Source organism: Leopardus geoffroyi, chromosome B2, assembly GCF_018350155.1.
Source record: "Leopardus geoffroyi isolate Oge1 chromosome B2, O.geoffroyi_Oge1_pat1.0, whole genome shotgun sequence".
NCBI lineage: Eukaryota > Metazoa > Chordata > Mammalia > Carnivora > Felidae > Leopardus > Leopardus geoffroyi.
The window spans coordinates 74,088,689-74,114,961 of record NC_059332.1 but is presented as its reverse complement, the minus strand read 5'-3'; the positions used below and the strand labels follow the sequence as shown (position 1 = coordinate 74,114,961).

At 36.6% G+C, this 26,273-nt stretch overlaps 1 protein-coding gene across 4 annotated transcripts in view; it reads left to right on the top strand.

The window, feature by feature from the left end:
• Window positions 1–3,813: 3,813 nt before the first annotated feature.
• The window catches only part of IBTK (inhibitor of Bruton tyrosine kinase), a 90,748-nt gene continuing 68,288 nt past the window's right edge, over window positions 3,814–26,273 (top strand). For 3 of the 4 annotated variants that reach the window (XM_045498883.1, XM_045498882.1, XM_045498880.1), the window contains exons 1-4: window positions 3,831–4,012; window positions 13,326–14,028; window positions 19,241–19,337; window positions 20,672–20,796. In XM_045498883.1, coding sequence (XP_045354839.1) covers window positions 13,708–14,028; window positions 19,241–19,337; window positions 20,672–20,796 — 543 coding nt within the window. In that variant the 5' untranslated portion in view covers window positions 3,831–4,012; window positions 13,326–13,707. Of the gene's footprint in view, window positions 4,013–13,325; window positions 14,029–19,240; window positions 19,338–20,671; window positions 20,797–26,273 lie in introns of all 4 variants that reach the window. The other variant, XM_045498881.1, reaches the window with a different exon arrangement.

The following is a 26,273-nucleotide window of genomic DNA, read 5'->3' as shown; positions in this document are numbered from 1 at the left end:
AAAATATGTCTTTTCTGCCAGGTCTAGGGATTTATGGCATGAAGAGAAGGTTGTATCATGTGCCCACTCTGCCATTTTAAATCAAACTTGCTTTTCTTCTCCTTTTTAAAAAAAGGAAGCAGTGGTGTTAACAGCTTGATTTGATTAAGTAGTTAGGTAAAGAAGGAACAGAAGCAATTGTAAGAAAGGAACACTATAAATTCTTAGTCACGTAAAGGGGAGAGAGCATTTATGGAGTTCAGATTGTCCTGATTATGAAATGATGCTAAGCCTGCCAAGTTTATAAGGTTGCTTTCTCACAGGTTTGCTTGTTTCATGTAGGCTTTAAATTTGCCTTGAATTTCTCCAGTATTTGCCTTAAAGTTTTAGATTCATTGGTGGACTCTGCTTTCATGCCTATACAGTTCTAAAGTTCTATTCAAATACTGCCATCTTGTGGGTCATTCCTTTTCTCCCCATCCCACCCATCAAATGCTCTCCCACAAATACAACCAGAAGAGTGGAGATAGGTCAATTTCGTTAAGGGCTAAGAGCTCTACTGAGAAATTTACAGATATGTCATTTACACTTCATAAGAACTTTATGAACAAACTAGAGATGAGGAAACAGAGACCTAGATGGGTAAGTAACTTGCCTAAGGTATCAAAACTACTAAGAAGAGGAGTCAAATTTTGTATTCGGGCAGTATGCCTCTGTAGCCCTTGCCTTTACTGCATCCACTGTAAAATAGTAAATCTAAGAATAATATAGTGTGACACAATAACATGAATAAGTTATAGAAGTAGTAGAGAGGAGGGGATAACTGTTAGGAAGGTGCATCAGGGATGGCTTCACAGATTTTTAAGGAGGTAGCCTCCTCTACGTGAGGATTTGAAGGATAATCATTGAGTAGAAAGAATGTAGCTAGAGCAATATTCCCTGGATCTAATAGTATAGAAACACCTTACTTGTCTATTATCTTGTCTGCCCTGCCCCCTGCCCTCTTTGGGGGAGCTATTCATTATTCTGCTTTGAAGGTGACTCTCATAGAGGCCATCAAGCATCATACCCTTGACTCTTCACCTAAACTGAGCCAATATGAACCCATCAGGGACCCTGGAATTTTCGTGCTTGAGGCAGAGGGCACAGTGCTGTCTTCCCTAATGGAAAAGCTGAGGTATGTGTCAGAAAGCTGTGGCTGGCCAAGCATTCTCACATGGAAAATGGTCTGGAGCAGAAGAGAATAGGGCCAAACCATAAGGTTCCAGTCATCTCTAGGTCAGCTGCACTGTTGACCTTCCTACAGTAATAACCATTCTTGCAGAACCTAATCAGATTTGGGTTTTGATCCAATGGAACTATACAAGTTCTAACATTCTTAGGTTACCAGCTGAAGCAGGAGCAGCACTGGCAGCATTGCCTATATACAACTTGAACGACAGCACAATGCATTTTGATTATGAAGGAGAGCACTATTAATTTATTTTGGAACAATGACATTTAGGGAGTACTGCAAATGCTGTGTTGTTTAAAAATATTTCTGTAGTGCTCTATTCTGGCCTCATCTCAAACTATTCCTGATACCTGAGCTATTCTCCTCCATGTCTACGTCACTGCAATTTTCTAAAGCCATCTCTAGATTTATTTCTTGCTTTAAGTCTGCTTCAGAAATTCTAGTCCATTTTTGGGGGCAAATTTGTTTTTTTTTTAAGTCAATATTTAATTATTGCAAGGAAAAATAAATTATAAAATTCAAAGTGACAGAAATTAAGAATCACCCCTAATTTCACCACACTGAGATAATCATTGGTATACTGCTGCCTCTTCTTTCTTTTACGTGTAAACACAAACAAAAATGTTTAAAAATCCTCACAAAATGGCTAGTTTTGATCTCTTCCTCCCCTAACAGTATCTGCAATGCATTTTTCACTTAATTGTATTTCATTTGCACAATTTCTTGCAATCATTTCAATATTTCAATATTTCTTGCAAATAACCAGTATCTGTGAAAGCATTCAATTTTCCAGGGAAATGAGAATTCTACATCATTTGGACTGGAATGTTCCTTCTTTTCTGCTTTGTCTAGTTATCTCCTACTTATTCCTGGGATCATAGTTCAAGTGTCACTTCTTTGAGAAGTCAGATTAAATTGATAGTATTCTTTGTAGTACTTGTAAAGGTTGCAATCTATTCTTACATTGGGATTATCCAGGTCCATATGTGTTTTCTCTCACTATTGGATCTCCAGTGCTTGCACTTGGTAATTGTTAAAATGAATGAATGACTTTTGGAATAACTCTGCTGCTATGGGAATACTTTTTATTCTTTTAAGATTTTGTTTGTAAGTAATCCCTACACCCAATGTGGGGCTTGAACTCACAAACAGATCAAAAGTCACATACTTTCCCAGCTGAGCCAGCCAGGGGCCCCTGGAAATACCTTCTGATTTATAAAAGTAAGATTATTCATGAAGTACTAGCCACTCTATCTATATCTACATAACTACATTTTCCACAAATGTGAGTGTATTTTTGTTTCTAAAATGCATTACTGATCCTATTTTACAAATGAAGAAAGTGAGTCTTCAGAAAAGCTAATTAACTTGCTTTACATCTATAAGAGAGAAAAGATTTGAATTCATGTCAGGTCTATACATTTACTTACATTATTCTTTTCATTACTGGTTTCTTTGTTCATTAATATAAAAGTCCTCATATATAGCTTATTTTCAAATCACTTAATCTTTACATTACTAACTGTTTTTTGTTACCTCAAAGTCGGAAATGAGAATAAGGGCAAAGAAAGAACATTGTATTGGGAAGGGCAGCAGGAGAGCTATTCACCCTTTCCCCTCACTAACCAGCTACAAAGAGATTAGAGCTGAAATGACATCTAGTCCAACTTGGTTTTACAGATGGAAGAAAGAGTGGCGTGCAGAAGTGACAACGTGGCAAAGCTGTACAGCCAACTCCTAACTGCTAGTGTTGTTTGTTCTGAGTCAAACTACCCCTCCTTGAACATTTACTGAATGCCTACTGTATGAGACATTTGGCAGCAGTGTTTTCCCATTTGGTATCCTAGCACCGGTTTCCTCCTCCTCTTTCTAAGACTGCTACTTTCTTTCCTCTCTCTCTCTCTCTCTCTCTCTCTTTTTTCCACTCTGCCACTTTTAAAACCGGCCTTGGATGCAGAGTTAAGTGGGGGAGAGCAGAGTGTGAGCCTGGAGGTCAGGCACAAAAGCGACGCGACCCTAACGGGCAGCAAGTCCCACAGTAGCGATCTAAGAAGGCAGTGAAGCATTCAGACCAAGGGAGTGACTCTTAGATAATCTGAATGTAGAAACGGGCAGGAAAGGGCAAGGATGCGTCTCTGCGCGAGACAATGACTTTGGCTTTCCAATGACCCCACGGTTGGGTCGACGGAAGAACTCTTCTGTGCAAGATAACTCCGTTTTTGGCTTCTGCTGCGTGGTGACCGGCTGCCCAAGGCATTCCGCCAGGTCTCCAGGGCCCTCGCCGCACCGGGGTTTATCCTGAATTCCAGGGCTGCAGCTGACATTTCTGCCTAGGCCATGGCTGACCCTGCAAGAGACATTTCCACCACCGCTGTTGGCCTGTTGGCCGAGAGTCCCCAACTGCTATGTTTCCCCACCTCCGGGTTGCGCCGATAATCCCAAGGCCGGGGGGTCATGTTCCCTTCGGATTCCCGGGAAAGGCCACAGTTTAGGTGCTGCCACGCGAGGCCTTCGGAGCAAACACCAGCCAATCCTCATGAGGCATACACGAGCCCCAGCCAATCAACGCCCGTCTTATTCCTGGGTCCCGCCCGCGCCGGCCTTTTACCCCCCTGCCCCCTTCCCCGTGCCTGTAGTCGCGGCTGTGGTTGCGGTCGCCTCCACAGCTTTCCCGTGCGTGGGGACCAGCCTCCCCCTGGCATCGTTCGGTTTCTCCTGTTGTCTTCACTAAGGATGAGTCTCTGCGCTACTGTGTGTCCGTCTCGCGGAGACCACCGGCGTACTTTCATCTAGCGACTGGTGAGGGAGTGCTCAGCGCGGCTCCCCCGTGCGGAGCGGGTTTAGGCGACGGCGTCTCTTCAGCCTGGGGGGTGGCGGGGGGGGGGGGGCGATGGGACAGTATTCAGTTTCCAGAGGGTGCGGGGTACTGGGGACGCCAGTGGCGCGGATGGACCGCGAGGAAGAGACCCAGTGGCCCCGAGACTGACGCACTTCGTGTAAGACGGCGCTAAGCGGGCCGTGGGGGCCCGTGTCAGAGCGCCCTCCTCCCCGCAGAGTGGCTCTGTTAATGAATGGTCTGTTCAGCAAAGTGCTACGTTGCTGGCCTGCCTGACACGCCCTCCAGCGTTGCTGCCTTGCTAGTTTCAAATAGTTGACGGTATCACTTCCCTTGGAGCCTTGAATTTGAAGCCATTCCTTGAAGCATTATCCCTTCCTGGGGGTCACATAGTTTTAGTCCACTCTGGGGATACTAACTGTGAAGTTCTGTGTGAATTGACTATAGTCAAGGCTGGTGAAAAGGGACCGGTTCTTTTGGGGGTGGGGGAGACAGAGACGATAGAGGCTTTTTGTTCTTGTGTCTTGTCCGGTTCTAAATAGTTTTAGTTCAGCAGACATCCTTGGCTACTGTTTTCCAACATATTAATAAAACCTCAGGGTTTCTTTCTAGGAAGCAGAAATTGGTATAGCACTCCCGCCCCTTTCCGCCGCTCCATGCTTCGAAGTAGAGCGTTCGAAATTCGATATTTATAGAATTACTGAAAGAATGTGACTTTTATGAGTGGTTGTGTTTCTTTACCCATAATGTACCAGTTCACATTCTTGTATAGCCACTTGTTCTTCTCACTCCTTTTTCTATTTTCAATTCCTTGATTTTTAATTGGTTTTAGAAACTGGTATAGATTAGATGAAGACAGAAAGATCTGTTTTCTAAAAAGAACTTATTACAGATATTTGTAGAAACTTTAGCCAAAGCAGAATTTACCTCAAGAAATTTTTAAAAATGGCTGTTCGTTTATTTAATTAAAAAAACAACCACCACCTTGCATTGAGGGCTCTTAGTATCCTAAATTCTATGAAGGAACTTAATACATTCTTTTCCTCTCATTATGCTTTAGGACCATATAAAGTTCCATAGACCATAAATGGACTTACCTATTACATAAAGGAGCTCAGTATTACTTGGCTTATTATTATAAACGGTATCAAAGTTTGTTATTATTAATAGGTCAATGACTTTTTGCCACATGTAGAGATGTGCCTGCCCCCTAAAATTGGGCAATTATTCTGTTGTGAAACACTGATAAAGTATTCAAGTTCCTATTTTTTGTACCAAGAGAATATTTGAGAAAATGTTAGACTAAAATGTAATATTGATAAAGCAAAATTATTAATTTCCTAAAGGAGTAAGTGCTTGTGTTTTAAAATTGTTATGTGAACTCTTCAGGACTTAACACAAGGAATTAAAGATGTTTATGACTCTTCAATTATGAGTTATAATTTATAGCTTTGTAAGTTAATTTAATATATATAAGTTTAAAAGGAAGATGTTTTAATATTAGCGTTTTTACCAATAAACCTACTTATTGAATATATGTGTGTATATACTTATATATATATAAGTATATATACTATATATATATTGCACACACATATATATAGTAAGAAATGTAAAGAAATACAGTATTCTCCCCCCACCCCAAAAGCACTTAAAATCTTTGTGTAGGCAAGGTACATACTAACAGGGCAAGTTATTATCATCTACTTCGCAGATGGAGATACTGGAATAGGGAGATTAAGTTATTTGGCCAAGGTTTTAGAGCAGGAACCCAATTCTTATGGCTACAAATAAGGGTAATTTTTTCCTACTACGCTATTCTACTTCTCATTAAAGATTTCCTAACTGCGTTTTGAGAGAGCAGTTTGGGTAGAGTAGAATAGGTGGAATCTGGAGTATAGGCTACTTAAACTTCCACATAAATTTCCTCATTGTAAAATGAAGGTGCTCATGTATAAAGGGGCAGTATGAGGCTGAAATTTATGTGACGCACCATGGTTGTCCATATGAAAGTTCAAAAGATGGTAGACACTCTGTAAGCCGTGGCATGTTAAGCAGCCTTGTAAAAGTTTGGGTGAAAAGGATTCCAAGCAGAAAGGACTCTAATATAGTTATGCCATTTTCCGACCTCCTTACCAATAATGTCCCGTTTCCTCCCTTTTTTTTTCCTCTTAAATATTTGTTGGGTGCTTACATATGAATGAATTGTCTCATTTATTTTTCAGAACAACTCGGGAAATAGTTGTTATCCCCTTTTTCCAAATGAGAGAATTGAAGCTTAGGAAATTGTGACGTGCCTAGGATCATTTAGTTAGTGGTGTACCTGGGTTAAATTTAGAGTCTGAATTTTACATGGTCTCTAGACTCAGTTGATATCCTCTTCCTGAGATCACAAGGCTAACCTTACGTGAAATAGAGATACTGGGTTTGGAGAATGGCATGATCAGATTTGTGTCTTAGGAAGATACCTAAACTCCTAACCAAGGATAAGTGGAACGATTATGACCTTTGTTAAGGGCTCATCCTCTGCTGGCTAACACCTTTTGTGGTGGGCCAGTTCTTAAGACTGAACAATTGCCTGTAGCTAGCTATACTCCTCCAACTCAGTTTTCCATCAGCATTTCATAATCCTCACATGTAAAATAACTTTCTACCTTCAATTTTTATTTGTTGCTTTCTTTAAGTTTGTTTTGTTTTTCTGATTTCCAAAGTTTTACCCCTTAACTCTGCTTGGCTGCCCTATGTATAATCAGGCCAGAAACCTGGGAGTTATCACCATATCTTGTCAATTCAAGAGCTTAAATATCTAAATGTGTCTCTGAATTGCACATTTTCTTTATCCCAAAGAAGGGCACATAGGACTGTCTACATAATCTGGTCCATCCTTGTGTATATGTTAGGCCTCACTCTTTTCTGTTTTCTGAATTACTTGGAATTTTCAGGATAGACTAAAATGATTCTAATGCTTTTATTTATATTTACTGTTCCCTCTGCCTTGAATGTCCACCTACCCTGAATTTATCAGGGAAACCTGTGCTCATCCTAATATGGGAAATTTTCCCTATGTCTCTCATCAACTCCTTATTCCTATGATTCACTTGTTCTTATCTTTACCAGGTTTATAATGATATGTTTTTATTCCTTAAAAAAAATCAGTCTCTATCAAACTGTGACCCTTTGATGGTAGAGACTATGATAGGTAATAAATTTTGCTCATTCAATACAGATGTTAAATGAGCTATAGTTTCACTTAAGTATTATCCGTGAGCCTATACTTTTATCATTTTATCTGAAATATACATGCCATATTTATTTTGTATTCCTAGTACCTTGTGACATACAGTGGATGCACTGGAGAGGCAGTGTACTGTAGTAGAAATAGCTTGAACTTTGCTGTTAAACAGATCTGTGTTTGAGTTCTAACTCCTCTTTTATTGGTGCAATGATTCTCATGGCTTACTTAATTAACCTCTCTGTGAGGTAAGATGTCCAGTACATATTAGATGCTTAATAAATATTTCCTTTGCTTTCTTTGCCTTCAGTAAGCATTTGTTGAATGCATAAATAACATTTACACTGGTAATTGGAAATACGGGCCTGGAATTTAGGAGAGATGTGAGGGTAGGAGACAGATTTGGGAATTATGAGCATGTAGGTTACAGTTAAAAACTAGAAAGAAATTGAAATTATCCACAGACGGTATGAAGTAGAAAGGAAAAGAAGACTGAAGGCCAACATGCGAAGGTAAGGGGAGGTGACAAAGTCTTTGGAAGATGTGGTGAGAGAGAGCCCATGCTTAAATGTTTCAGTAATTCCCTATGCTTTCAGTATCTGTTTCTAGATACCTTGGGAGAATGCAGTGTTAATGACTCAAAAGCAGGGGAGTCAAGTAAGAACAGAAAGTATCTTTAAAGATTTAGCAATTTGGAAGTCATTTTGGTAACCTTAGTATATGTGGTTTAATTGTAGAAGTATGCATGGAAACCAGGTAGCAGAGACAGTGAAGTTCAAACATGAATTTTGAGATTAAATTTGTTACCCTTTTGTTACTGAAGAAATAATAGTAATGAAAGCTGCTATTTGTTGAACGCCTGTTTATTGAACTGCCAGGTACAGTGCTTAGTAGTTTCATTTATCATTACAGTAACCTTGTGAGGTTGGTGACATTGTCTCCATTTTCAAATGAAGAAATGAGAGATTATGTAATTTTTAGAGTTACATAACTGGTAACAGCTGGCATTGCTATATTTGAATCCAAATATGTAAGACGCTAAGAAACATTAGCTCTTAGTCACTTCCTTATTTATGTTGTTAGTATTCTGTATGTTTCTCCATATATTTTAGTATGCTACCATTTTTGCATTTGATACTTCTTTTTTTTCCATTAAAATGTTTATATATAGTAACATATTAGGGAATTTTCTTCTGTTATACCTTAATTCTTTTGTGTAGTGTGTGAGGTATTTGCTGGTAAGTAGTTCTTTTCAGGTATTATGAATGCACTGAAAATGCAAAGGTGGAAAAATTTTAGAGCCTCAAAAGAATGAAATTAACTCTGAGTGACTATTTTGCCGTATAGCTTATTTTCCAGTTTTCACATTTTAAACACTTCACGCTTTGGCGCCTTTTTCTTTGTGTTAACTAACTACAAAATGCTTTGTTTTTGACACCAACACTTTAAGGTGGGATGTTAGAAAGCCTATATCAAATTATAAAACATGCAGACCAGTAGAAACAGAACTAGAACTAGAAGGGACTAGAAGTACTCTAATTCTTTACTGTCATCTCCAGATGGGGAAGTCAGAATAGCGAAGAACCAGTTAGATTTAGGACTTCTTATTCTTAGTGTGTGGTTTGAAATGGGAGTGGAAAGTGCAGATTGGCGATGTTTCGTACCTGTCTATGGTGCACAGTTTTCCCTACACGTATAGTAAACTCATATGTGTCTCTCTAAATAACTTTCTTATAACTGTTTTTCTTTGTCATTCAAAGTGTATATTTAAAAAATTAAAATGAAAAAAAGTATTTTGGAGAATTTGTTTTATTTTTAAAATTTATTCAGTTTATTTAAAACGAGAAAAAGCAAACAACTGGTTCATCCATTTCTGTCCCTGCCCCCCCCCCCAAATTCCGTAACTACGAATTTGTTCTCTATCTGTGAGCTTGTTTTTGTTTTAAGATAACCACACATGAAAGAGTCATGCTATTTACTTTTCTCTGACTTATTTCACTTAGCATAATGCCTTTGAGGTCCATTCATGTTGTTGCAAATGGCAAGATTTCATCCTTTTTAATGAATGACTCGGTAATATTTCATTGTGTATGTGTGTGTGTGTGTGTGTGTGTGTGTGTGCGTGCGTGCGTGCGTGCGTGTGTGTGTATAACTTCTTTATCCATTTATCCATTGATGGATGCTTAGGTTGTTTCCTTATCTTGACTATGCGGTGAACATAGGGGTACATATATCTTTTCAAGTTCGTGTTTTTGTTTTTTTTGCATAAATAGCCAGAAGTGGATTTGCTGGATCATATGGTAGTTCTATTTTTAATTTTGGGGGGAACCTCCATACTATTTTCCATAGTGGCTGTATCAATTTATATTTCTACCTATAGTGTACAGGGGTTCCTTTTTCTCCACATCCTTGGCAATACTGGTTATTTCTTATCTTTTTGATAGTAGCCATTCTAGCAGGAGTGAAGTGATTATTATGGTTTTGATTTGCATTTCCCTGATGATTAGCAATATTGAGCAATTTTTCATGTACCTGTTGGGCATCTGTATGTCTTTGGAAAATTGTCTGGTTAGATCTTTTGCTCATTTTTTAAATCTGATGGTTTGGTTTTTTGCTCTTGAATTGTATGAATTCTTTGGATATTTATATAAATTATAGCTCTTTATCAGATATCTGATTTTTTTTAAGTTTATTTAGTTTTTTTGAGAGAGTGAACAGTGTAGGGGCAGAGAGAAAGAGGGAGACAGAGAATCCCAAGCAGGCTCTGCGCTAACAGAGCTGTGGGGCTTGAACTCACGAACTTTGAGATCATGACCTGAGCTGAACCCAAGAGACAGACAGTTAACCAGCTGAGCCACCCAGATGCCCCTCGGATGTATGATTTCCAAAAATTTTTCTCCCATAAAGTAGGTTGCTTTTTCATTTTGTTTATGGTTTTATTTATGGTTTTGCCGTGCAGAAGCTTTTTGATTTGATGTGGTCCCACTTGTTGATTTTTTTTGCTTTTGTTGCTTTTGGTGTCAGATTAAAATAATCCTCTCCAAGACCTATGTCAGAGAGTGTATTGCCTGTGTTTTCTTTTAGGAGTTTTATGGTTTCAGCTCTTACATTTAAGTCTTTAATGCATTTGAGTTAATTTTGGGGTATGGTTTAAGATAGGGGTCCAGTTCCCAGCACCATTTGTTGAAGAGACTCCTCTTGCCATTGTATATTCTTGGTTCCTTGTTGTAAGTTAATTGACTATTTATGCGTGGGCTTATTTCTGGCCTACTTTGTTCCACTGATGCATGTGTTTCTTTGTATGCCAGTGTCATGCTGCTTTAATTACTACAGTTTTGTAATATAGTTTGAAATCAGGGGACATGATGCTTTCAGATTTGTTCTTTCTCTCTTGCTTTGGGTATTTGGGGTCTTTTGTGATTCCATACAAATTTTAGGATTGTTTGTTCCATTAGGTATTTTTGATAGTTTGATACCTTGGAGAAGAGAATGTACATAGAATTTCTATTATAAAATCTTTAAAATATAGCCATTATGAAATGGATTGATTAGTTACTTATAATCCAGAGGTTAAAAAAAAATCCAGAGGACAAAAATACTGAAAAAAAAAATTAGGAGATGATAAAAAGATGATGGAGAAATGTTGATTGTAAAGTAGTCCACTCTAGGTATAAAATTTCTAATATATCAGTAGTTTTCTAACATGAAGTAAAGAAACTGAAGAATAGTAGTTTGTCAGATAGTTTACAAATAGTATTTCATTTCTCCAGATCTGAATGGGGCAAAGCAGACAGGGTAGCATATTGGAAAAAAAGGAAGCTAGCGGCTCTTATATGGTGGCTGTTTTTTTTTTTTTTTTTTTTTTTCCTATATCCTCTCTAATCAATATATTAGCATTTATGTATATTTTTAGATGTTTGTTTTTGAATAGCTTTTCATGCACATGATGAAGCATTTAAAAGTGGTTCCTAGTAAAATGCAGGTAAAGTCTGCCTTCCATTTCTGTCTCCAACCATTGGTGCCCTTCTGCAGAGGAACCATTCTTTTGTGTATTCTTCTAGACTTCTTCCATGCATTTTCAAGCATGAACATGTAAATACATATACATCTTTTCCACAAATGATATTACATATACTTCACATTTTAAAAAACATTTTGAAGTATATATTGCAGATTATTTCATATCAGTAAATATATAGCTACTTTGTTTTTTTTCCATACACGAATACTATTCTGTTGCATGGACATAACATAATTACTTCTACCTAGGTTTTTTCCCACACTTTACTATTTCAAACAGTGACTCAGTGAATAATCCTATACTTATGCCATTTCACACATGGATATATTTTTCTAAGATAAATTCCTAGAAGTAAAATTGCTTGGGTTAGAAAAAAGTGTACACTTTACATTTTCATAAATACAAGTAAATTGCTCTCCAAAGAGATTGTATAAGTTTATATTCTCACTGGTAATGGGGTAGGGAACCTATTTTCTTACAATCCTGTCAGTACATAGTAATACCAACCTTTGCTATTCTGATAGATAAAAAATGGTATCTCATAGTTTTGTTTTTTTTTTAAGTTTTTATTTTAATTCCAGTTATTTAACATACACTGGTATATTAGTTTCAGGTATACAAATAGTTATTCAACAATTCTGTGACTCGCCCGGTGCTCATCACTGACAAATGCACTCCTTAATCCCATCGCCTATTTAACCCATCCCCCCATTACCATCAATTTATTCTCCGTGATTAACTCTGTTATCTTGATTTGTCTCTCTCCCCACCTTTGTTCATTTGTTTTGTTTCTTAAATTCCACATATGAGGGAAATCATATAGTATTTGTCTTTTTCTGACTTACTTATTTCACGTAGTATTATACTCTGTAGATCCATCCATCTACATGGTATCTCGGTTTAGTTTCAATTTGCATTTTTTTTTTTTTAGTGAGATGAGTCTCATTTTTAAAATCTGTCTAAATTTCCTGGTTTTTGGGGCACCTGGATGGCTCAGTCGGTTGAGCGTCCAACTTCGGCTCGGGTCATGATCTCACGGTCTGTGAGTTTGAGCCCTGCATCAGCCTCTGTGCTGACAGCTCAGAGCCTGGATCCTGTTTCGGATTCTGTGTCTCCCTCTCTCTCTGCCCCTCCTCTGCTCATGCTCTGTCTCTCTCTGTCAAAAGTAAATAAACATTAAAAAAAAAAATTTTTTTTAAATAAAATAAATTTCCTGTTTTTTCTTTTTTTGGAGTAATGTTATATTCTTTGAGGTTTTTTTCTCCTTTCTTATTTTAATGTAGGTTTTAAACTGATTAAATGTATTAATCTTTTATACCTTTTGAATTTCAGATCATAGGTAGAAAGGACTTTTTGTTGTTTGAAATTATAAAAAAGAGTCACCCATGCTCTTCTAGTGCTTTTATGGTATTTATATGTTTGTCTTTGACTCATCTGGAATTTATATTGGTGTAAGGTATAAAGTAAGTATGTAAAGTTTTTTTTTTTTTTTCCAGGTTGATACCTAGTTGTTTTGATACCTGATGTTTAATTATTATCTCCTCTTATAGTAGAGACTTTCTAACCAGAGAGAACATTATCACAGTGCCTGGCTCTTAGTAAAAACCAAATGATGAGAGAGTTGTGCTGGTGGTGGTAATGAAATAATTTTAGGGGGTAAAGGTTGAGATGGGATTGCTATAAAGAGGGTAAATTTAAGTGTGTTTATAGCTTGTGGGGACATAGCTAATAAGAGTGTAAAAATATAAGGGAGAAGGAATGAAGCTTTTAGAAGCAAAAAGAGGTGGACTCCAGAATACAGATACAGAGGTTAACCTTAAACAGGAGACTGGATTAAAGGAGGAGAGAATGATTAGTATAGTTCTAGAATACTGTGGATGTGAAGGTGAAAAGTTGATAGACTTTTATTTTTTTTGAAATAGGAATTAGGGGCACTTAAATATGGAGGTGGCTGTAAAGTACTTGAGGAGAGCAAGAGGTAGATTTTGTATTTTTTACTTTTTCTTTCCCTTTTTTTTTATAGGTCACCCTTGCAATTATGGATATTTAAAAGGACCAGACAGTGTGGAGGGGGGAGTTCCCCTCCTCACTCCCCCTTGGTGCTTAACTCCAGGAATAATTTATAAACTGTGGAAAGTTTTTTTTTTTTTTTAATAAAGAACTTGTATTTGATATAAACTTTATAGAGCTATTTATAATTTTTTGATTAAAGTGCCAAAATAAATTGTATAAAGGTATATAGTTTTATACTACTACCGTGATGGTTTAAATTATAATCCTAAAAGGTCATTTATTCTCTATAAATCTTTCTGAATAGCACCGTTTTGTCTTGGCTTTTTCATTTTTAAAAATTAGTCTTAACGGACTATCTTGAACTAAAATTAAGCAGTCTAAAAACAATTAGGATGAATTCTTCCATCCCTGACTGTACATCAAAGTGTCGATCCCTGAAACATGCTTTGGATGTCCTTTCTGTGGTAACAAAGGGGAATGAAAACCAGATAAAGGCCTTTCTCTCCAGTTATTGTTACAATGCTGCAACTATCAAAGATGCCTTTGGCAGAAACGCTCTCCACCTTGTTTCCTCCTGTGGAAAGAAAGGAGTATTAGATTGGCTTATTGAAAAAGGAGTGGATCTGCTGGTGAAAGACAAGGAATCAGGATGGACAGCTTTGCACAGAAGCATTTTTTATGGACATATTGATTGTGTTTGGTCTCTGTTGAAGGTAAGTGTCATTTGTTTATTTAAAACTATTTTGTCCGGCATATGTTTTTCTTAGTCTTTTTCAAAGACTCCACTTACTTTCCAAAGATTTGAGTTTGTTCTTATCAATTGTTTGGTATTTTTTCTATTGTAACTACTCTTCTTTAGAATTCAAATCCCATATATATTTTTACTTAAACTTTTTGTGATGTAGAATTTTAAATATATACCAAAGTTTACAACATATAATAGACTGTTGGCTAGTTTTGTGTTCTATATGTCCCCACTGACTTTGTTTATCTCATAGTATTTTGAAGTAAATCCCACACATTTTATCATTTAGTCAGTATTATGTATCTTTTAGTATTCTTAAGAAATACGCTTTTTATGTAACTATTATTAGCTACTTTAAAAGGGTACTAGTTATTGAAATATAACATTTAGGGACTGTTTTTGGGTAGTATGTTTATTTCTTGTTTGGCTAAGATAAAATTAGTTGTGAAAACATTAATGATTAGAATCAGCTTAATTTATTTGAAATTTCCCATCAAGTAGATTAAATTTAGGTGTGTTGTACTCTATAGCCAAACAATGAAATGTTTTGAGATATACCTCAATGTCATTTCACTAATGAATGCACATGAAAAACTCAAAATCAGACATCATGATATTAAAATTGAAAAATTTCTTTTGTATAGGCATTTTGTCATGTTTGTAGAGGACACAGAGAAAACCAAAACACTTCCTATCCTCAGGGAACTTTTGGTCACATTAGGGAGCTTAGCTTAAGGGTCTTCATCTATTTTTGATTTTTAAAAATGTTTGCTAATTTAATTCCTCTTACTATGTAAAATGTTTGAATATTGGTTTAATTCCCTTACTTTAATCTTATTTTATATAGGAAGCTAGTTGGTATGAGTTATCAGCTCTACTTTTACCCTTTCCCACCTCTAAAACCTCAGCTGTTTTCAAGTATCTGCTAGAAAGCTGGATTACCGCTAGTCTCATCAAGGTTGAGGGGGTCCTTGGATTTTCTGTTATCATAGGGGTTGTTATTCAGGTGTCAGGATTTGGGGCTTCAGTTTGAAATAGTGTCTGGTTTGAATTTTGGGCCTTCCTTCTCTTTGGGGCTTCATTTTCCTTTAGAAATCCTTAATCATTCTTTTCTCCTTGGCTAAGAGAAGCCAGGAAATTGTGCCTTGGGCCTCCTTGCCCTTGGCTTGACTGTCTTTTGTTATCATCAGAGCCCTATTGATCAATGATAGGTATCTAACAGTGGATGTGTTCCACTGATAAAATTTTCCCACAGAAATCTTTCCTATCCTTTTAGTATTCAGGTCTCAACATATCATGCTATCTGCATTTTGATTTTTAGCATATTCTTCTGTCCTTTGACCTTTCAATGTTGTTTAATTGGAAGAGCTGCAGTTATAGGAGTGTTCATGTCAGTTCTACTTCTGGTCAACTATAGCCCTTAGGATATTATGATTATCAGAAAGAGACCATACACAAATATACATTTAAAATAAATTGCATTGATTAAAAACTTTATAGTTGTAAGATTTTTTAATTGCCAAAATAAATTGTACAATAAATATAAACCCATACTTTCAGTTCTTGTTTGCCAACAGCAACAACAACAACAACCACCTTAGTAGAAACTTCTTGTCTATCAAAAGCTGGAGTAGAGACAGCGAATTTTATGCATATCTTCTTTGGTTCCTTGATTCTATGACAAGATGTGTGCCTGGCAAAGACTGTTTATGCTTGTAGGGTCTTGCTGTATCTGTTGTTGCTATACCATTATTCTTTCATACTGGTGGTTTATTTATGGTACTGTTCTGGAAAAACTTTAATTTTTTCTATTTGTAAATAGAAGAACTAAATCATAGGATTTAGTGGATTAAATGCTATACTATTTATAGAGTATTTGGAACAATTTTTTTTTTTTTTTTTTTTTTTTTGAGTGCCTGATGAGTGCCAGGCATTAATCTAGGTCCTAGGGATGTGTAATGAACACAACAGACAGAATCCTTTTTTTTTGTTTGACTTTTTATTTTAGTAGAAGGAGATAGACCAAAACCAAATAATTAAATAAACAAATGGGACAATAAGTGTTGGTGTATTAGATATCTTGTTTCATGGAAACAGAAACCAACTACGGTTACCTAAGTAAAAGATATTTTATTAGAAGGGATATCAGATACCTCACAGAATAGACCAGTCATGAACCAGAACAATAAAATTCACTGTCAAATTATAAGCAAGACAAATCTCCTTAAACTCAAATAGAATGGTTATAAACTAAATAGAACTGATATGAAGTACCTTCCCACCTCCCTCCTCCAGGATAATTAGGTAGCAGGACCAGTTTATTAAAATTATTCTAGTTTATGATGTTAAAACCATGTCCTCTGAATATAAGAGAATGCTTATTTTTCTGTTTTTTCTAGTATGAGGACATCTAGCCAGTTTATCCAAACGTACTTCCAAAGCTTTAAAGAATAGGCTTGAAAGAAGGAGAGAAGAGTATATCTCAGTTTACCCCACTGGAAATTATAATCTCAAGATAGTCTTTTGATCCTCCCTTTTTTGGCAGTATATGGGCAGCAATAGTGAGAGAGCCATATTAAACTCATTCAACTTAGCTCATAACTAAGTTGGAAAACTAAGTTTGGAAAAATTGGTGTATCAGATACTTTTGCTGAACCACTTCATGTCATTTTAGCCTCACCTTTGTGCATAGGCTTCTAGCAGCTTTGTGTAGGTGTAAATCTGCACCTTGTTTCTAGCATCTAATGCATGCCCCTTATTTTATGCTCCAGAGCTTGGCATTCATGCATAACCGACCAAAAATACAGGAGAGTTAAATCCCCTTTAGAGCAACTGTTTGCTAATGAAGGTAAACACTTAGCCCTTTTATTCTTTGACTGGAGAATTATTCAGTGATATATTGTATAAGGTTTCTGGAATGCCCTGGTAGGATCATTCACAAGGCTCCTTAGCAGTGGCCTACTTGATAACACATTTTTGTGTTGGTTTTTCCTCCTTTTATCTACTTTCCTAGCTCCTCACTTTCTAGGATCTTTTCTCAAGGAAATTATCTGCATGCCAGTCTTTATCATATGCTTTGTTTTTGAGGAAGATAGTCAAAACAGTTCTCTGTATTTGCAGACAGGTATCTCAGTAGTGTTACCAATGGTTTCTAGTGGAATAGCTATATAAAGCGCATCTGCTCCTTGTTGTAGATATTCTCAACAAATGCTCAGGCTTATAAGCCTGGTATATACTTAGATGATATTTAACAAACTAATGAATCTACCTATTCTTTTGGAGGCATGATCTGTATTTTATTTTTAAACAATTTTTTTTTTTTTGAGAGACAGATAGAGTGTGTATATGTATGTGACCTGGGGAGGGGCAGGGGAAGAGAGAGAGAGAATCTTAAGCAGGCTCCATGCCCAGCGTGGAGCCCAGTGTGGAGCTTGATCTTGCTATGGTGAGACATGACCAGAACCAAAATCAAGAGTTGGATGCTTAATCAACTGAGCCACCCAGGAGCCCAAGAGTTGATCTTTAAATAAGTAGGATAGACTACACACTGGTCCTACAACCTTTAGAATTTAAGATGAGCATATTAGAAAATATGAGTCCCATATCTAGGGAGCTCTAATAAGTAAGTAAGTAAATAAATAAATAAATAAATGTAGTCTTATGCAATCGGAGCTATTTAGAATGATACAAATGTATGTAGTCTCACTAAGATCTAGTTGGTATGTATAATGTTTAGGAAAATTTATAAAACTGGCAAAATAAACTTTCTAGGGATCTCAGTTTCTGGGATCCCATTTGTTAAATTCTTAGCTTGGAGTACCCTATCTTGGAACTTACCTTTGTTACTCTTAAAAGGTCAAGCTCAGGTCTTCTCATATGGATTAATTATATCTAATTAAAAAAAAAAATACTAGGTAACATATAACTTTAAATTTATTAAGATCTTAGATCATTTCTGATTTAAAAAAAAATTTTTTTTTTTTTTTACTGGTTAGCTCATAGCTCATTTTAGTCTTTTTTGCTCATTGACAGTCCTTATGTAATCAAGTATTATAACCATCTAGAACACAATGAATTTAGAATTGGTTTTAGTGTATTAGGAATCCATTGTTTCAAGGTAAGAGGAGATTCCTCTTTCTTAACTAACCTAAAACAAGAGTGTTCCAACATATTACACTTAGAGTTTAATAACTTCATAGTTCATCTCTGCCTGTAACTACCCAGGTGAACTGTGTGTACAGATGGGCTGTGATGGCTTGCACCAGTTAAAATAAGGATAAGTCTAATAGTTGAATGTCTTATTAAACTATCAACAAATAGTAATAGTTGTTTTTGAAAATAATGTTTTATATTTAAAAAACTACAGTTAAATAACAATAATATGAATCGAACCTTGCTTTCTATCCCTCCTGCCCCTTGCACCATATTTTAGAAGATACAAAAGTATGGTGATAGGGGTCGGGGTGTGCTAACTGCTTTAAATGTTCTATTTCGTGTTGGATTTTGGACTGTGGAGATACAAATTAAAGATTAGTTTAAATTCATCCTTAAAACATACACACACATCCTCAGATTTTTTTTAAGATACCATTAATTATATGTGATTTAGAGAAGCCACAATTAAATGATACTAAGATGAAAACCTATATCACACAAATAGAAATATAAATAGAGGGATATAAATAGAAATATAAAAATAAAGGAATATAGTTGTCTTAAATGTAAATACTTGGTATAATAACATTCAAGGCAAAAAGAGTTGGGGCCAAGGTGATCACATTATATAAATAGTAAATTCTAATAGAATGATTGTTCTGTCATTGCCTTGAAATCTTTATAGCCCTTAACTGGACTAGACATGGAACATGGCTCTTTAAATACATAATGTGTATGTGTACATGGACAGGCACAGACAGAGAGACCAGAGCTAGGGCATTCTAGGCAACCAGACTTGCCTTACTGTGTTAAACTTTCACATCTAGTTCATTTTGATTTTAAATGTTACTTATTTTATTTCTTAATGTTTTCTGGTTCTTTTATATTCTGAGAATTAGATATCTTATTTTTCTTAGTTCTCTTCTGTGTGTGCGAAAAATGTGGGTGGGAGTAGGAGGTAACATTTATATATACTTGTTTTCTATTTTTCTTTCTTTTTTTCTTTTTTTTTTTTTTTTTTTTAGCATGGTGTTAGTCTGTATATTCAAGACAAAGAAGGCTTGTCAGCTTTGGATCTTGTAATGAAGGATAGACCAACTCATGTAGTATTCAAAACTACTGGTAAGAAAATTCCACAAATATATCCCATTAAGGTATAGCTTAGAAAATTTTAATGAAACTTTGTTCTTATTAAAATACCTGAGAAGGGGCACCTGGGTGGCTCAGTCGGTTAAGCTTCGGGCTTCGGCTCAGGTCATGATCTCACGGTTCGTGGGTTCGAGCCCTGTGTCGGCTCTGTGCTGATAGCTCGGAGCCTGGAGCCTGCTTAGGATTCTGTGTCTTCCTCTCTCTCTGCCCCTCCCCAGCTCATTCTCTGTCTCTCTCTCTCTCTCTCTCTTTCAAGAATAAATAAATGTTAAAAAAAAAAAAAAAATACCTGAGAAAATTTGTGTGTGGATATCTGCAAGGAATTTTTACTTTGGTAAAAATACTTTTGGTGTATATTGGTTGATAATTTTAGGGTTTTATTCAGAACACTGATTGATTTTGCATTTTCAATTTCAGTTTATACTATGTTAGAGTAAGAACACAGCCTAAGTAGGAAGACAGTTGGAATTGTAACTGCTGTAATTAATGTGCATCCAGAAAGTAACATCAGTACTTGAGGTAGAGAGGGAAAGGATGTGATTCTTCTACCCTCACATCCTTCTGATTTCACTTATTTCTCCAATTTGTTTGCTTTTCAACTTTGGAAATGGAAATTGGTGGAAAAGGAGAAGAGTTTTAAATGGAACCACTCCATAATTTGCATTTAACTAGTGAACAAGCAAGGACACATTCTTCATTTTTATTTCTACCTTGGGTACTATATTGCAGGTTACAGTTATAGATCTAGTCGAAAAATTTATACGCCTTCCAAAATAAAAATGAAGACTGAAAACTTAGCTGTGATTTTTTATCCCAGTTTAATGGGTATTACCCTGATCACTAGTGTGATTTTGCATCTATCAAGAGTAAACAATTAAAAGTTAATGTTTCTGTAGGAACAGTAACTAATATCACATTTGCTTCATCTAGAACCTTTCTATTATATATTATATATAATGTATTAAACATCCTATATTTAAATAACTATAGGTATTATTTTCATGGCAACTAGATGGATATGGCAGGTGATATTTTACTCATTTGGCAGTTAAACTAACTGCTAATGAAACAAGGAACAAATGTTAGATTCCTAACATTGATACAGGACTGTGCTGATTTGGATTTTGTTTCTATTCCTAGAATTAGATAATGTGTTAATAGTTTCATAATGTAAGTGATAATGTTGGCAGCATCTTTCTAAATATGATGGTTAAATTAGTTCCTGTAAAGAGTCTCTGTTGAGGAAAACTGATTAGTAGAGTGTATCTATAGATTGAACTAAAACTGGTATTTGTTTTACATTTTAGATCCTACAGATGTCTACACTTGGGGAGATAATACAAATTTCACCCTGGGTCATGGAAGCCAGAATAGCAAACACCATCCAGAATTGGTGGATCTGTTCTCCAGGAGTGGGGTTTATATCAAGCAGGTAGTTTAAAGTATAATTTGAGTACTTTCAGAGATTAAAAAGAACTATTGTGTTTGATAGTTTATTTTTTTTCATTTAGATTGTGTTAACTTTGTTGAAAGAATGATAACATTTTAATAAACAAATTGATCAATAGAACTTCACTAACTCTGTTTTAGATTTTGTTAGCTTTAATCCTACCTAGACTGTGATAAATACCATAAAACTATGAGATGTTTGTGCAAGCAGGGTTCGAAATTAGAAGGCACTATAGAGATATTACTTTAACTTTAAAAAGGTAGAGCTTCTGTTGACTTTCTAGCATTTGTTTCCATTTCACAAAAATTAAGAGTTCTTTACATAGTTTCTCAAGTGAATTTGTTATTGAAACTCATTGTTATTAGTTTTACGGGAGGGAACCTGAGTTCCTAAATATAAGTAATTATAAAATTTTAGTTAATAGAATTGTGAAGGTTTGGTCTTTGGGCTTATTTCATTATGCTGAAGGATATCTTCCACTTCCATGGATTTTGCTACTGTTGACATAATCCTCTTTTTCTATAATGCAGTGTGTGTGTGTGTGTGTGTGTGTGTGTGTGTGTGTGTGTTCACCTGAGGTTGACTAGGTCCTCAGAATTCTTAAAATGCTATTCCACCCATTAGCAGCCACTGATGATTGATCACAATTAGGGCAGTTACAAAAGGTACCTCTTTTCCTTTTATGAATTAATATATGTAGTTTTCATGAGCTGAGAGTTTTCAGGAACAAGAATTTTTAAGCTAGTGAAGGAAGAAATGGTGGCATTAGGAAACCAGAGACTGACTACCTTCTGATCCTAAGATATATATGTTACAGAGGAAATGAGCATATTCCACTTGGTTAGGCTTATACATGAAACAGTACACTTAAGGAGAAAGCAACACGTAAGGCAAGGAAGTGAGAATATTTTGTGAAGAGATTAAGGATTAAGGAATTTTATTTACCACAGAATGAGGGTTGAAGCAAGCATTATGGATAGGTTAGAGTGGAAGAAAAGCAGTGTAAAGTACAATCAGAAAAGAGAAGACAAGTTTTACAGGAATATTTACTGAGCACCAGTTATATAGAGAATACCATTAGCCCCTGAAAGGGGCTGATATTGTACTATAGAACCAAGTGAATTAGCTGAGATTATTAATTTTAGCACAGTATATTCTAGAGAATTAAGGTGAAAAGCTGTAATTAGTTATCTCCTTAGAAAAAAAAAACTCAAGAGGTTTGGGGCACCTGGGTGGCTCAGTTGGCTAAGCGTCCAACGTCCGCTCAGGTCATGATCTCGCAGTCCGTGAGTTTGAGCCCTGCATCGGACTCTGTGCTGACAGCTCAGAGCCTGGAGCCTGCTTCAGATTCTGTGTCTCCTTCTTCTCTCTGCCCCTCCCCTACTCACAGTCTGTCTCTCAATAACAAATAAATGTTAAAAAAAATTAAAACAAAACAAAACTCAAGGTTTTGAGGCACCTGGGTGGCTCAATCGATTGAGCATCTGACTTAGGCTCAGGTCACGGACTCGTTCATGAGTTCAAGCCCTGTGTCAGGCTCTGTGCTGACAGCTTGGACCCTGGAGTCTGCTTTGGATTCTGTGTCTTCCTCTCTCTCTGTCTCTCTGTTCCTCTCATGCTCACACTCTGTCTCTGTCTCTCTCTCTCTCTCTGTCTCTCACTCTTTCAAAAATAAAGATTTAAAAAGAAATTCGGAGGTTTTAAAGTTGGAAGACTTATTAAACTCTGGTATTGGTTGTTGAATAGAAGTCAGAAATATAGAGTGACATTCTAAGATTGGAGATAAAATTGAACAAAATGTATTATTTCTGGCTTCAAAAATTTTTCCTTTACAAATGCTAAATTTGTATTACAAATTTGAATACAATTTTGGGTTTTTAGACTTTCTGGGTATTTGTGATACAGCTAAATGAGATAATGACTTTATACATAACTTACCATAAGTGTACACATTCACAGAATTTACTAAGTAGTTAAAGGATATGTGTAAGTAGAGCTTGCAATTCAGCTTCTAATTTTCTTACTTTCCATAAAAGCTTGACTTTTTTCTAAGTCAATTTCTAATAATCCTAACATTTCTTTAATTCTTTAAAAAATTGTTTTTAATGTTTATTTTTGAGAGAGAGAGAGAGAGAGAGAGAGACAGCGCATGAACAGGGGAGGGTCAGAGGGAGAGGGAGACACAGAATCTGAAGCAGACTCCAGGCTCTGAGCTGTCAGCACAGAGCCCGACGTGGGGCTCAGACTCAAAAACTGCAAGATCATCACCTGAGCCGAAGTGGGATGCTTAACCAACTGAGCCACTTAGTCGCCCCTAAGATTTCTTTATTTCTTAATCATTTTTTATATTCAAAGTTAGAAATATTTATAGATGGCCTAAGAAATGTAAATGCAAATGATTTTTAAAAGTAAGCAAACAGAATTTTTAAATACTATAGAAGGTAAAATAAATACACTGAATGTTAGATACATTGAAAAATAGTAAAGTGTGGCAGAAGGGTTAAGTATGTAGGTACACAAACAGGCATACTTTGTTTTATTGCACTTTGCTTTATTGCACTTAACAGATACTGCATTTTTTACAAATTGAAGGTTTGTGGCAATCCTGCATTAAGTCTTTTGTTGCCATTTTTTTTCAATAGTGTTTCTTAATGTCTCCGTGTCACATTTTGGTAATTCTCTCAGTATTTCAAACTTTTTCCTTAGTATTACACAGACCATTGAAAAACTTGGGGGTTGGGGCACTTGACCCCTCATGCAATCAAATATCTGTGCATAACTTCTGACTTCCCAAAAACTTAGCTGCTGTTGACTTGGAGTCTTACTGAGAACATAGCACTACTTGTATGTTACATACATTATACTCTATATCCTTACAATAAAGTAAGCTAGAGAAAAGAAAATGTTATTAACAAAGTTGTAGGAAAGGAAAATACATTTATTTATTTTTTAAAGTTTATTTGTTTATTTTGAGAGAGAGAGAGCACAAGCTAGGAGGGGGAGAGAGGGGGAGAGACAAACCCAAGCAGGTTCCATGTCATAAGCACAGAGCCCAAGGTGGGGCTTGAACTCAAACTGTGAGATCATGACCTGAGCTGAGCTCTGGAGTCTGACATGTAACCGATTGTGCCACCCAGGTGCCCTGGAAAATACCTTTAAAGTACTGTACTGTATGTACTGGAAAACATCTGCATATAAGTGGATGTGCACTGAAATTCAAGCCCATGTTATTCAGGGGTCAACTATATTTCTTCTGGGTGAGCTGTGATAAGTTATCTTTGATATTACCATTGTAATTGTTTTTGGGTAACACAAACTGCATCCATATAAGACGGTGAACTTACTTGATAAATGTGTACTGCACTGTCCATTGTTCCCTGTGTCTCTAACTCTTTTGGAGCCTCCCTATTCCCTGAGACACAAATTATTATAATCAGTCCAATTAAGAACTCTGCAACGGGGGTGCCTGGGTGGCTCAGTGGTTGAGTGTCCCAACTTCGGCTCAGGTAATCATCTTGTGGTTGATGGGTTCAAGCCCCATGTTGGGCTCTCTGCTAACAGCTCAGAGCCTGGAGCCTGCCTTGGATTCTGTGTCTCTCTCTTTCTCTGCCCCTCCTCCACTCATTTGTCTCTGTCTCAAAAATACATAAACATTGAAAAAAAATTGTTTTTAATAACAAAAAAAAAAGAACTCTGCAGTGGCCTCTGAGTGTTCAAGTGAAAGGAAGAGTTGCATGTCTCTCGCTTTGATTCAGAAGCTAAAAATGATTCAGCTTACTGAGGAAAGTGTGTCAAAAGCTGAGATAGGCTGGAAGCTAGACCTTATGAACCAAAGAGTGAACCAAGTTATGAATTCAAAGAAAAGGTTCTTGAAGGAAATTCAAAGTGCTTAATACAGTGAACACGTGAATGATAAGAAAGTGAAACAGCCTTATTGCCAAAATGGAGAAAGTTTTAATCACCTGGATAGAAGATCAAACACTGGCCATAATAATCGCTTCAGCCAAAGCCTAATCCAGAGCAAGGCCCCAACTCTCTTCAATTCTGTGAGGGCTGAGACAGGTGAGGAAGTTGCAGAAGAAACATTTGAAGTTGGCAGAGTTTAGTTCATGAAGTTTAAGGAAAGAAGCCGTACCCATAACATCAGAGTGCAAGGTGAAGTAGCAGGTGCTGATGTAGAAGCTGCGGCAAGTTATCCCAAAGACCTAGCTAAGAGAATTCATGAAGGTGGTTCCACAAAACAACAGATTTTCCACGTAGACAAAACAGCTTTCTTTTGGAAGAAGATGCCGTCTAGGACTTCTATACTAGAGAGAAGTCAATGCCTGCCTTCCAGGCTTCAAAGGACTGGCCAACTCTCTTGTTAGGGGCTGATGACTAAGCTGAAGCCAGTGCTCATTTACCATTCTTAAAACCCTAGGACCCCTAGGAATTATGCTAACTCTACTCTGCCTGTGGTCTACAACTGGAACAACAGATCCTGAATGACAGAACATCTGTTTACTGCCTAGTTTACTAAATATACATTTCAAGCCCACCTGTGGAGACCAGTGCTCAGAAAAAAAGATTCTTTCAAAATATGACTGCTCATTGAGAACGCACCGGGTCACCCAAGAGCTCTGATGGAGATGTGCCACCACGAGATTCTTGTTGTCATGTTGTTTTGATGTCTGCCAACACAGCATCCATTCTGTAGCGCATGGACCAAGGTAATCATTTTGACATCCAAGTCTTATGATTTAAGAAATACACTTCATGCAAGTATAGTTGCCATAGACAGTGATTCCTCTGGTGGATCTGGGCAAAGTAAATTGAAAATCTTCTGGAAAGGATTCACCATTCTAGATGCCGTGAAGAACCTGCATGATTCATAGAAATAGGTCAAAATATTAACATGAACAGGAGGTTAGAAATTGATTCCAGCCTTGGTGGATGAGTTTGAGAGAGTTAAGTAAGTGTAGATGTGGTGGAAGTAGCAAGAGAGCTAAAACAAGAAGTGGAGCCTGAAGATGTGACCAAATTGCTGCAATCTCCTGATCAGTCTTAAAGGGATGAGGAGTTGCTTTTCATGGATGAGCAAAGACAGTGGTATCTTGAGATGGAATTGCCTCTTGGTGAAGATGCTGAAGATTGTTGAAATGACAGCAAAGGATTCAGAATATATTACATAAACTTAGTTGGCTAAAGCAGTGGCAGGGTTGAGAGGACCGACTTCAGTTTTGGAAGAAATTCTACTGTGGGTAACATGCTATCAAACAGCATCACACGCTACCGAAAAAATCATTCATGAAAGGAAGAGTCAGTTGATTTGGCCAACTTCATTGTTGAATTGTTTCAAGACATTGCCATAGCCATCCTCACTTTTAGCCGCCACCGCCCTGATCAGTCAGTAGCCATCAACAATGAGGCAAGAGCCTCCACCAGCAAAAAGATTACGACTTGCTGAAAGATCTGATGAT